At 38.7% G+C, this 13,447-nt stretch overlaps 1 protein-coding gene across 1 annotated transcript in view; it reads right to left on the bottom strand.

Annotated features, from left to right (window-relative positions):
* Window positions 1-2,321: 2,321 nt before the first annotated feature.
* Window positions 2,322-13,447, bottom strand: part of snd1 (staphylococcal nuclease and tudor domain containing 1) — a 170,218-nt gene continuing 159,092 nt past the window's right edge. The window contains exons 22-24 of the mRNA XM_084110583.1: window positions 12,055-12,258; window positions 6,398-6,442; window positions 2,322-3,222 (exon numbers count right to left, since the gene is read on the bottom strand). Of these exons, the coding sequence (XP_083966709.1) occupies window positions 3,157-3,222; window positions 6,398-6,442; window positions 12,055-12,258 (315 nt within the window). The 3' untranslated portion in view covers window positions 2,322-3,156. The remainder of the gene's footprint in view (window positions 3,223-6,397; window positions 6,443-12,054; window positions 12,259-13,447) is intronic.

Genomic DNA, 13,447 nt, shown 5'->3' with positions numbered 1-13,447 from the left:
AAAAATATGTGTATATGAATGTAAAGTTAGATCTCATTAACCTGAAAAAAAGAGAGAAGTGATTTCCAGTGTTTTGACTTAATGAAGGGACATGCTAAACCTGAAGCAGCACATCAGTGCAGCAATGAGGCAGAAATCTGGGCTGAATCTCTGTTCTGAAAGTCATAAACTAACATTAGAGAACTACATTATACCATGATCTAATACAAAAACCCTTTCTCACAGAGCTAATAAATAGCCTGAGTTGCACAGGGCAAAACCAGGGTGCTCATGGTTCATTAGGGCAGTGGAGAACAGATGCGATGATGTTTTCAGCAGAGATGAGGGCCATTCAGCTAAAGCCTCAAACACAGGCTAGTTCTCAAGTGAGTCTCTGCAGTTTCAGCTAGAGACCCAATGCTCACCGCTGTCATACTGAGTGGAAGTTCCACTGTTCTGAAACCAATTGTGGTTAAAACAAGTTGTCTGCATTATTTTAGGTGTGTTCACATTTGTAGTTCAGTTCGCTTGTTTCGTTTGGTCCGTAGTCTCCGGACCTAAAAACCAAACATTTAGCCGTGGTGCGCTTAGCGTTCACATTGGCATTTTTAACACGGAACCTAAAGGCATAGGGATACGTTCACAACCTGACTGTGTACTGGGATAAATGCGCTCGTTGTATGTACGTATCCTACATGTGATGGTTTTCGACCAGCTGAGAACTCGTGGAGAGCTAAAATGTGTAAAGGTGCCCACCGCGGCACCGCCCCCCCACGTCGTTTAGAATTTTTTACAGTAATAAAAATAATTTACTTTAGTTCCAGAACAGACACTACAATTAAAAACTAAATGCATCTGCTCAGTTCAGCGTGAGCTGAACAAAAGTCGCAGCACAGATCAGCAGCAGGAATCAGATTTCACCTCACTCTTGACTGACAAGATGACTGCGGAAGATTTGGTTTCAAAGCTAAATGTAAAAGCACCATTTATACAAGTTTGTCAATGTACTGTTTGTTGTGTTTTTCATTAAGAATAATAATGAACCCAGCATTCAAGCAATTGCTGCTCCTGAATTGGCAATTTGAAGGTGAAAGTAAAATGTGCACATCCGCACATGCATTCATAACGGTGCATGTCCACTGGAGCAGAGCGAGCGTTTTCAGTTCATTCCTATGGAAGCTTAACTTCTATAGGAATTAATTGAAAACGCTCACTCTGCCCCATACGGTTATGAATGCCTGTGCGCATTTTACTTTCACTTCCAAATTATCGATTTTAAAAGCGAGGTGCAAAAGAGGGAACCCCGCCCAGCAGTGATACCAGTATTATCAGTGTTGTCATGTCGATTAACCGGCGGGAAAATTTCCTCACCGTCACATCCCTATCTATCACACACAAACGATCTGCTACGAAGAGACACGGTTCTGATGCCTGTACTGAACTGTAATGGGCAACATCACGACTATGATGAGAAAAAACAGGTTTGCGTGAGCATTCTGTTCTTTTTTAGAGTATCATCTTCCCGTTTTTGGTCGTTTACATGTCTTTGGTCCATGTTGTTTACATATTTCATTTATTTCACACTTTGCAAATGCACAAATGTAATTTAAAACACGTGGTTTCTGCATTGTAATACATGACTACTGTTCAAAAGTTTGGGGTCAGTAAGTTTTTAAACAAGACATTCATAATGTTACAAAATATTTCTATTTCAAATTCATCGTTCTTTTTAATTTTCTATTAAAAAATCCTGCAAAAAAATCATATCTTTGTAGATATTTGTTTAAGCAGATATTAAGCAGAACAACCGTTTTCAATATTGATAGTAATATTGATAGTAATACTGAAAATTGCCATCACAGGAATAAAATATATTAAAAGAGACCAGTTCTTTTTTTATTGCAATAATATTTCACAATATTACTGTTTTCACTGTAATTTTGATCAAATAGCCTAAAAGACTTTCCAAAGCTGACCCCCAACTTATGAACAACAGTGTATGTAGGTATAAGGTGACAAATTGTTACTTCAAATTGTAATTCACAATTAACTTTGATACTTACAAAGATCATTAACAACTTTGTGTTGTAAATTTGACTTAAAATTATATTTCGTCCATAGTAATTGTGTAAATTAATATCAAATCAGTGAAATTACCAGAAACAATTTTTCTCAGTTTAAGCAGTTGTTGTTGTTATGGTGTTTTGCCATTGTAAAATAGTTTGGTGTCATTTAGAGGCACATTTAAAAACACTATAGTTACTATAGTATACCATGTTGTAAATAGTCAAAGAAAGGAACTCACCATCACCACATCCCTCAAAACCAGTCAGACAACAAGGCACTTTGCTAATTTTTTATTCATCAGATTTAAATACAATGACAGGGTCTACCTCAGAAAGAAACAAATTCATACACTGTTTCCGTATGGCGGCAAGAGCAGGAAAAGAAGAAACGATGACCGTTGAGTAAACCTCACAGGGAAGAAGCCCAGAGACGCTTGTAAAGGTGCTGGTAGCGGTTCTTTTGCCACAGAGAAAGAGAAAACACACATCCTACACAAATGCCCAGAAATGTCACTGAACACTCAGATCACATCAGAGAGAGACAAAAATACGTTCAGTCAGTTCACTTGGTTAGTTTTGATCTACCTTCAAAATATCCATATATCCCAAATATAGAATCTCATGATTGAGGCGGCATTTTCTCAGCAAGCTTTTGAGTTCATGGTTGCTCTGTGCATCCCCCTCATTTCTTTAAAAATCTTGCCCCAAAATATAGAAATCTGATTGGGCAGATCAGGTTTGCTATGATGGGGTTTGACAGCTGGTGATTGGCTAAAAATATACATGAACAAGATGTTTGGCTATCATGTCAAAATTAAGAGATTAAGGTAAATAAATTGGTCCTACTTAAAGCAGCTACAGGTAGCTTTATCTGTAGCCTACTTGCTTTAAAAAAAAAAGTAAAGAAAATGATAAGAAAAAGTCCTTGGGCAGAAGAGAGGATATGCACAGAGTAAAAAAAAAAAAACGAACTAAACAAAATAAAAAAAACGGACAGAGGCAAATGTTCAACGTTAGAAAAAAGAGCATTCTAATGTTTTGAGTTTTTTTCATGATTTTTGTGTTCTCTGCAAATGCATCCCGTCTTCCACAAGGTCTTTGGGACAATGACTTAGCGGCGGTACCCGAACTCATCTGCGTCGTCATCACGGAAATCTCCATAACGCCAAATGTTGAGCTGCAAATAAAAGGCAAAATTGTAAAAACAAAAAACAAACCATGAAACACCAGTTAAAACATATCTTTAACTGTACGTCATTGTGGAATCTATACACTCAGTACTTAAATCTCATAACTGCATGTGTAATTTAATTCAGATTTCAATTGGCGTCGCTAAAGTTAGGTTGTGACAAAATAGTTTCCAACTGCAATCGTGCATATACGAGAATTTTAGAGACTGCATATTGAAAGGAAAGCATAAGAAAAACTTTGCTGTTTTTGAACAGGCTTCTTCTGTACCAATGGACACGTAGGGTAAAGGAATTGTTAAACAATTGTTGAAAGGGAAAATAAACTTTTGAAACCCACCCTAAATCCTAAATAACTTCAATGAAGCATTAATAAGCAGCAAAATGAGGCTTTAAGTCATTTGACAGCACTGATCCACCATCATTAAGTCCTGATAAGCATTTGTGCTCATGTATCTGTGAGACTGAGGCACAGATGGCCAGCATGTAGACAGGATCATTAAAACATGAGCTGATCTGTAACATCACACCTCAGTAATAACGAGGCGAACGGTCGTTTACGGTCCTCTTTAACTCCAGTCCCTTCACATCCAGTCACGCGTGAAGGCTTTACATCCAACAAATTTCAGCGCAGCCCTTCTATTTCACATCGGTTTTGAAACATAACCCAGAGAAATGTTTCATTTACGTGATGGTGGATGGTTTCGGCTTCAGAGATTCTTAGTGACGACGGGAAATCATTTTGTATGTCATGCAGGCTTTTATCTTTTTTCTCCATTTCTGTGGTCAACGTGTGTGTGGCTGTTAACTCGGAGAGAATCACAGCTAATTAATGCCTATGATAATTAGCGCCGTCGTTAGCAGGGACATCATCATCAAGCTCTTGGGTTGGTATGGTTCTCTCTTCTGCTTGAGTCTTGTTAAACAAGGCCGTCGGGCTGTCATATGGAGCGATGTTTGAACCAAAAGACTGTTTGATGTGAACCATGCTGCAGTTATAGGTTATGCTACAGGTAACAAATACATGCCATTAATTTAAAATCCTTAACGTGTTAAATTAATTTAATGCAAACTGAAGCATGTGAAATTGCGTCGTTAACATAACGTCACACAATTAGATGATCTTTTAGAGTAGGGAGTTTATCACACAGAGCATCTACAATACCGCAACACCTGTAACCCTGGTAGGTAGGAATTTCAATTCTTCTAACCAGATTTCGCTTCTCTGTTTGCGATCAGGTCATTTCAAGTTGCTAAACTCTTGGAAAGTTTTTAGTCCAATGATCCAGTAAATGACTTCATTCAAACAATCAGTTCAAAACATTGCTTATGTAAAGAGAGAATACACTAGAGTAGTGGTCTCCAACATGGTGCCCGTGGGCACCTGGTAACCCGCATGGAGTCTGTGAGTCACCCGCCAAGCACGTTCTATAAATAGCCTGAATTGTAATCTTTCATTTTCTTTAAAGGGGAACTCTGGTCAATTTTAACATTGAGCTCATTTTTTTGTAAATTTGGAGTGCTGTCAGTACAGAGAACAACGACAAAAATCGGTGTTGCCTACACCGTGTTATCCTCTTTTTAAAATTTGCACCCTGTTGACTTCAATGGGGCAAGTTTTAAACCTGCTTTTAGCCTCTTAACATCCTTGATGTGTCATTACAAGTGCACAGCCAATGTGAGTGATTCCTTCAGAGTGAACATGGTGAATCTGACTGCAGTAGATGTGAAAGATATGAATAAAAATGAAGTTAATTCGGCCAGCGCACATACCTGTATTTACATCCTGTTTTCGGTCGAAGTCCATAGTAGTCGATTGTCGAGTTCACGCGCGTGATCATGGGTAACTAAACCTATGCGCGTGAACTCGACAGTTGACTACTGTGGACTTCGATCTAAAACTTGGCCCATTGAAGTCAACAGGGTGCAAATTTTAAAAAGAGGATAACACGGTGTAGGCAACACCGATTTTTGTCGTCAATGTTAAAATTGACCGGAGTTCTCCTTTAAATGTTTTTTTATTATTTTTTTTTATGGTAATTACATAAAATGAGAAAAACTAATGGTAACATTTCATATAACATTAAAACATAAAATCATTCAATAATTTTAAGTATTTAGAATCTGCGTGTATCGAGTCGACGTACGTTGACATGCGTTAGCGCAAAAAAAGAAAAAAAAAACCTTTTATGCTACTATTCTGAGAGTTGAGGCGGTCGCGGGAAGATGGCATAAATAAGATAAATTGAACTATAAAAAAGAAAAAAGATTAATTATGGATGATGATGCAGGTCATGCAAAAAAGAAAAAGACTTATTTTAACGAGGAGTGGGAGGCAGAATTCCTCTTCACTAACGTTAAAGATAAAGCTGTATGCCTCATCTGTGGAGCTAGCATTGCGGTTGCCAAGAGACACAATGCGGAGAGACATTTCACCACAACCCACAAGACCTTCAAATGTCCGTTATCCACCAGGTACATCACTTAGAAAATAAAAAGTTAGTGAGATGAAAGCAACATTTAGCAATATTACTGTTTTTTGGTGGTGTTGTATTTTTCAAAACTTTTGACTGGTAGTGTGTGTGTGTGTGTGTGTGTGTGTGTGTGTGTGTGTGTGTGTGTGTGTGTGTGTGTGTGTGTATATATATATACACACACACACACACACACACACACACACACACTCGTATATCTATATCTATGACACACACATACTCGTATATCTATATCTATGACACACATATACATATATACACACATGTGTCTTGTCCAAAATGTAAACAAGCTCTTTGCTGTTGCAATGTACACATACTATATACACTGTGAATTCTGAAAAGTTTTCTATAATGTTTTTTTTTTTTTTTTTTTTAAATGGTGAGCATAAATTTATGAATTATGGATTCATATAATTTGGTATTTTGTTGTTCTTTCACTAAGTGTCCATTTTTTTGGAAAGCACCTAAATTTACCTTTAAAAAAAGCTTGCAGAAAATACAGTTTTGTGAGAATCACCCATCAATCTAAGGGTTTACTTTGCTGGATATAAATAGTATATGCTTAATTTTACGAGAAGTGTGCAATTACTAGTGATTTTTTTTTTTTTACCTATTGAGCCCTAACATCAAAATCAAGCATTTCAGAGCAATGTAATAAAGATGATCTTACCCTGGCACTCTTGGCAGATTCCTGGCCATTCAGATATTCAGTCACCTATGACAAAATAAGAGAGGTGCATTTAGACAGAGCAGGGCCTAATGTTGTCCTAACTCCTTTAACATATCATTGAACATCTTAAACATTAGATAGATGACACACATTATGTTATGGAGGACAGAGATTGTTTTCCAAGATTGATGCTGTGCTGAATCTACATCAGTCAATCACAGTAAGTGCATCTTGTTTAGAAGATGTTTTAACAGGCCCTCATCTTGTTGAGCTGTTCTCTGATCATAAGGGTAGCGATCAGAGTCGTGTTCTTGTAGAGTACGTATTCAATAATGAGTATAAGTGTGGGTGGTTATAGCCACTAGACACAGGCCTGCACAACACTAAACATATTGACCATTTCTGCCATAGCAAGGATTGAGTCACTGATTGAGGCATAGATGAGTCAGAGAGTGGGGATTGTCCTCGTTTCCAGTAACATTACAAAGCTGGAAAGGTAGTACCAGGTAAGGATGAGATCACAGCAGAGGATCTAACGCACAAAGATGGCAGACGTTAAAAAGGGTAATGTGTGCTGTTTTAGTGGTGTGTTTGTGTGCAGGGGCTGTTATTATTTAGAGGGGGGTGGGGTTAGTTGGCTGGCTGAAGAGCAGGTGATTCTTCAGTGCTTTAGGACACACTTGAAGAGACTGCGAGGTACATCTGGACAGCAGAGAAAAGTGCAGCTAACGCAGCCTCCATCCATCAAGCGTTCGACGCCCCATGACATGCAACACAGCACCTCACGTGCCACACTCTCACACACCACCATCAGCAGTTTTACACAGCAAAGGAGCCAAGACTCTTGTGCTGCTTCAAAGATGCCAACATCAGAGCTGTGCTGATATGATCATATAGGACAATTCATCAACATTTCAAGATTATTTTCAATTATTAGTATTATCTTAATGCATATTGTATTTTGTGGTAGGAGGGGTGTACAATATGATTGATTGCATACACATGATTTTGTGTGTATTTGAACATTAAATAAGCTGCGAAAAGAGAAGAGAGAACGTGATCATTAAAGATCAATCATGTCTGCACTTTTTCCTCATACATGCATGCTTTATTGCTCTAATGCGGCAATAACTTATACCAGCCTAAATCATCATCATCATAACAGAGTCAACTAAAAATACACACATTTTCCACTTGTGTGAGTTACTTCTGTTAGTCTTCACTTTTATGGGTTCAGGTGGTTGTGTTACCAGTCTGCAGACTGCAACTGAGTCTCTCGGCATGAAATGATGGGACAGTGATCATATTTGTGGTGTTCTTCGAAACACTATAATACCCCAGTAATACAGGCAGCCTGAAAATCAAAGCGTTCATAGACACAGCCGCACAGCGTTCGAAAAGAACAGTTTGGACTTTGATCATTCACTGCAGAGATTAAACAACAGAAAGACACTGGAGCTGAAATGGCTTCTCTGTCTCAGATCAAGCCAGTGTTCAATCCACAGGGCACAGGAATGAAATGGGGTTTTTAGGCAGCGATGCGTGTCATTCAGCATGTGTCCCGGCCCGTTTGTGTGGACGAGTGTGTATTTGATACTAGAGGAGCAGAAAATTCCCCATTCTAAGCGCAGCTAACTTTTACTGGTTAATGGGTAATAGAGCTGTCAGGAGCAAGGCATGATGGGATATGACTGGACATGGGGTGGCCAATAAGTGCGTGATTGCAAACCAACTTTAGTTGAGGTGAAATAATCTTTTGTTTTTAGCCGTTTTAGTTTGTGTTCCGTCACGAGTGCTACATTTTTTATGATGGCGTATCAAGTTAAAAATAATCCAACTTAAAAGTCATCCCTGCACTCCATCTAACCGTTTTTGAATGCAAGAAAGATTTGATTATCATCAAATCTTAAGAAATATGTCCGACTGGATTCCTTAAGACCAATTAATTGAGAACATTAAAGAAATGTTAAAGGGATAAAACAGGAGAGGAACAGAAATGTAAACCACTATTTTAAACCTCATATAACTTTCCGTAAACTGCTAAAAAGCTCTCACAGGACAATTTCATCACAGAAGAACAACCGTAATAAAAATACTACACCTCCCTTGGGCTTTATCATCCGGACTGTACAACTCAATATCACTGACAGAGAGAGAGAGAGAGTGATTAACCATACTCAGAATTTGTCCTCTGTATTTAACCCATCAAAGTTAGCTGAGATCATAACATCTCCAGAAGGTCATTATATGCCAACAACAGCAAGACCTTCAAACTCTTTCTGAAACCACAAGTCTAGAGTTGAGCCAATACTGAACGCTTTAGGAGAATCTCACAGAACAAATCTCCAATAACACTGTATTCTATGACTGTAACCCTAATTAGTTTGTGAGCTTGTAATTAGCTTGTAAAATTAATGAACATTAAAAGGCACCAGTGTCACTGATGGTATGCTACAGTAAGGTTACTCTTAGCGCTGGTGCAGCATAAAATACATAGCACCATGAGCTGCTTTGCACGCATCTGTTTTACATGCAGAACATGTAGCTTGAATGAAGTAACTTGTTGGCTTGATGTAAATTCGCCTCTTACTTTCAATCGCATGCCCTCTGATAACAGACATCTCATCTAGCATGCCAGGATGAGGAAGAAAACCAGAGGAGGAGAGACAGCCTGACACACATAAGAAAGAGCAGTGTTTGACAAACACAGGGAGGGAAATGACACATCGATTTCAGCTATCGATCCTGAGAACTGATGAAGCTCATTCACACTTATCGGAAGGCCTGTGTTATCTGCGCGCAGGTGCAGAGTAAGAAAACCGGGGGGCCTTATCTGACACTCTCCTACTCTCTCTCTCCCTGTCACACAGACGTTCCCATATCTGACTCCTACTTTCACGTTAAAGATTTTCTTTCCCTCTCTCGTTTGCCTTGTACGGAGATTCAAGGACTTGTTCCACACTAGACCGTAGTGAATGTGTCGGACTGACTGACATATGGACTCTGGTCTGGAGACTTCAGCAAAGTAAAGATTTGCTGATAGCAGGAAGTCAGGTGTCAAGCAGATACCCTTCAGAAGCAGAGAGGACATAGGGAGAAATGATCACAGAGCACTGTGTTTAAAAAGGAATAGAATATCAAAAGACAGACAAGGGGGATGGGGAGTCACGGGCGGGAAGGCACCGCGTATTATGAAGGCAGTGTAAATAATCGCTGTATATTAACAGCGTTTTAAATCACAGCTCATTTAACGAAGGAATGAAAGGTTTGATTCACTGCTTTGTCTTTAATTCTGAAGATTATGATTTATCACACCGCTTTCACCGACATGCAAATACATGGAAATTTCCAAACTACATCCTCCAGCACACAGTGTGCTGCACTGGAGGCCAAACCAGCAGCAAAAAAAAAAAAAAAAGATAAGGAAGGAGAGAGAGAAGGACAGAGAAAGAGAGTGTGCGTGAGTGGGAGAGATAATGAATGAGAAACTGAATGAAGGAGAGAGTGAGATGAGAGAATTTTTATGAAAAAGCCAAGGGTGAAAGCTAAAGTACAGAAGACAAGTGGCATGGCGCCACCACACTATACTAAAGTGCCAGTGCTGTCCTAAAAAATGACCATCTGGCATACAGGATGTGCCCACTATGTGCATTCAACTGCTAATGGACTGTAATAACAGTGTTATAAGACGGTTATTACACATTAATAAAAAGTCATGTCTATTTTAACACCAAGAAAAAGTGGAGATGCTTTTTTTTTTTTTTTTTTAAACAACTTTTCAAATCTTGAGATGACAAAACACTTCACTAAAGTTGAGGTGTGTAATTTCCGAGCCACTAACGTCATAGAACGGAATGGCAAAAATAATGATCTGTTTCCTGAACACTATCTGCCATTGGTCTGTCAGACAGATCTACCCATTAATTCGTCACTGGATGTGCCAATGTCGCCGTGTTACGCTGGTCAGGATGCTTTACACTTTTCAGGAGAAAATCAACCTAGAAATGTCTTATAGCTGGCTAGGATAAGCGAAATAATTTACTTTACCCACTTCACCTTCGCACATCTTAATAAAACTACTGGTTATTTATGCAATTCTTCTGACATACTGTATTGTTGAACTAAAGCATGCGTGTACAGTAGTTGAGGTACAGTACACATGCCTGAGCACTAGTGTTTCATAACTGTGAGTGTGTGAAACGGTAGCAGAAGTGTCTGCCACTGAAGTCAGACAGCTCAGCTCTATACGAGCACCTCAAACAACCTGTTAGTACAATAAAAAAATAAAGCGCGAGGGAGTGAGAGGAGGGGACGAGTGAACCAGAATAGCAGTGTTCCTATGGGAACAGGGAAACGGTGGAACTAAGCAAATGGAGGGTGTTTGTGACAACAAACCCCTACTCAAGACTCAAGTTCATAAGCAGACTGCTAAGAACAAACCTGTATGGTTTGATTCAAGAGCAATAACAAAAATAACGTCAGGGTGGCACAGGGTTAAAGGATAAATACAGATCAAAGAACGGGTTCAAATGTCTCTAAATTCAAACGGAAGGAGAAGAGTTTGTAAGCTATTATAAAGTCTTACCTCCAAGGGATATCAGACAAAAAGCTACTGAATGAAATTTGAAAAGTTAAAGGGCTGCACGATTAGTTAGCTAAAATCAAAATTGCGATATGGCTTAGTGTGATTAGCAAATCACAAAGGCTGCGATTTAAATAAATGAACACGGTATACTATTAGTATTGTAATTTTACAGTTGTACTATATTATTATCAGGTTTTGTTTGACAGTGAATTACTACACAGGTAATGTTTCTTATTTTAACATTTTTAGTCAGAAACAATATTATTATGATAATTGTTATTTTATAGTCATATTGATAAAATCTTTAGACCAAATTGTGCAGCCCGAGAAACAAACAAACCTGAAGCTACAAAAAACAACAACTAAAACACATTTTAAATTGCAATTACAAATATATTAGAAAAGCCAAAAATAGTTTGTTTTCCCCCAGATTTTTTATAGCAACATTTCAAATTTTAATGTTTTTAGTTAATAATAATAATAATAGTTTTTTTATTATTATTTTATAGCCATAATAATATATATAATTATATATAATTACATAATTTTGGTCAGCTTTTAAAATCAAACAAAACAAAACAAAAAAAGCATTAAGCAAATCATTGTAATTAGAAAAATCTGATTTGAATTTTCGTGCAGCTCTAGAATAAAATCAAATCGCTGACAGTAAAAACAGTGTTAAAATAAAAAAAAAATTGAAATGCTCCAACTATTGAATTAAGTCGTCTAAGTTCCTGTGTGAGCAGCTGTGTGTTTGTATATACTGACAGTGTCACAAATTGATGCAATAAGTTTTAAAAATGCTCAAGAAATGGCTCAAGTATTACATAAGAGAAAGGAAGTGAGAGCGAGACTGATAAAGAGAGGATAACAAGGGGAGAACGAATGGTCAGTGCTTTATAATAATACAAAATGGCTGCCGTCAGAGGCCCTGCTGTGAAACAGCGAGGTGCATTTCAGGGAACATAGATTATGCTATAACCCAGACCGAGCTAATGCTGCCTCCGCCTCAAACTACTTGACCAGTGGCTTCACGCATACTATTTGGGTTTTAGTATTTAGATCTACTTACCATTTTCTGGAGGTGCTTCTCTTTCCGTACATCCACCATGACTAGGCCTTCTTTCACTAGACCCAGACCCACGTCATCTTTAGAGTCAGCAAACTGCAGCGTGACGTGCGGGCAGACGAGTCCACCGTACTCCACGTTCAGCAGACACTGTATGTTATGAATGTCCCTGACCAGACTGTCCACAGCGTCGGTCCGTGCATCATCCTGTGGGTGGGGTCAATATAAGAGCATGTCACATATCCATGTATCCCAAACCTGCTTTCATTTCTACAAACTGCCCTCAGCACACACACACACTTACAATTACACACACTACTACACAAGCTATTGATAGACACTTTAAGGTCCTCAAGTGTGCTCCGAGCTAATCAGACTCCATCGTTCAAACTCGCCAGCTCCAGAGTTGCTCATTCATCACACTTACACACAAAAACACACAAGCACTGTGATAATGATAAATGTAGATTTGCAAAAAAAAGGATCAAAATACCTCCACACCAACACAATGTTTCGCAAATGTTCAACGCATGAGGTGAGATACAGATCTGATCTTTCTCGCTCATTCACACACACACACGCACAGTTTGCTCATGTGAGCCAACCCAGTCTCCATGGCAACCTCAGAGCATGTACCCCTTGGGGGGAGTTATGGTGGGGGTACAAGATACAGAGGCCATCCAGAACGAGAGAAAAAGACAGAGATAGTGAGAGAACAATGTGCCTACCTCGAAGATCACAAAACAACAGCAGTATTAACAGGGCAGGTGGCATGATGCCACACCTACACACACAAACAGACCTGCTGGAAAGCGTTCTTTCGTATGCATTTCGTCACACAATTTAATGACACGTAACTAGGATAAAGGCTTAATTTGGGATATTACCACTCTAGGGTACTGCTTGCTACAAAGAACACACTGAATGCAACCTACTTTAAAAGTGCTAATATGTTTCATCAAAGTCCCTTTTAAGGAAAGACTGTTCAGTCAACAAGCATATTTGAGGCATTCAAGACCAAGTCCTATCTCTTTGAATGGGGAATCCTGAAATCTGAAACTGCTCGCCGAAATCACAATTAAATAACATTTTAAATCAGCAACAAAATCTGACATGAACTGTCCAATAAAATGTTGTTTTTTATGCTCAAAAAGTGTTAAAAAAAGCTTATTTTTCAGGCTAGACCAGCCAATGCGCACGTGTCGTGCAGTCTTAAGCGCGAATCTCAGGTTTTTATGGGAACAGGAGCTGCAGTGACACAGTGACTTTACCAATCAGTGACTGGCTTTTTTGCTTAGAAGGCGGGACATATTCCGCCATATTGCACGTTGCAGTTCAATCCCATTTATTATTATCCCATTCTCCCATTTATAAGTAATATTTATTACTTTGGCTA

Source organism: Abramis brama (assembly GCF_963993115.1).
Source record: "Abramis brama genome assembly, chromosome: 4".
NCBI classification, from domain to species: Eukaryota; Metazoa; Chordata; class Actinopteri; order Cypriniformes; family Leuciscidae; genus Abramis; species Abramis brama.
The sequence above is the reverse complement of the archived record's forward strand: the minus strand, read 5'-3'. Positions and strand labels throughout refer to the sequence as shown.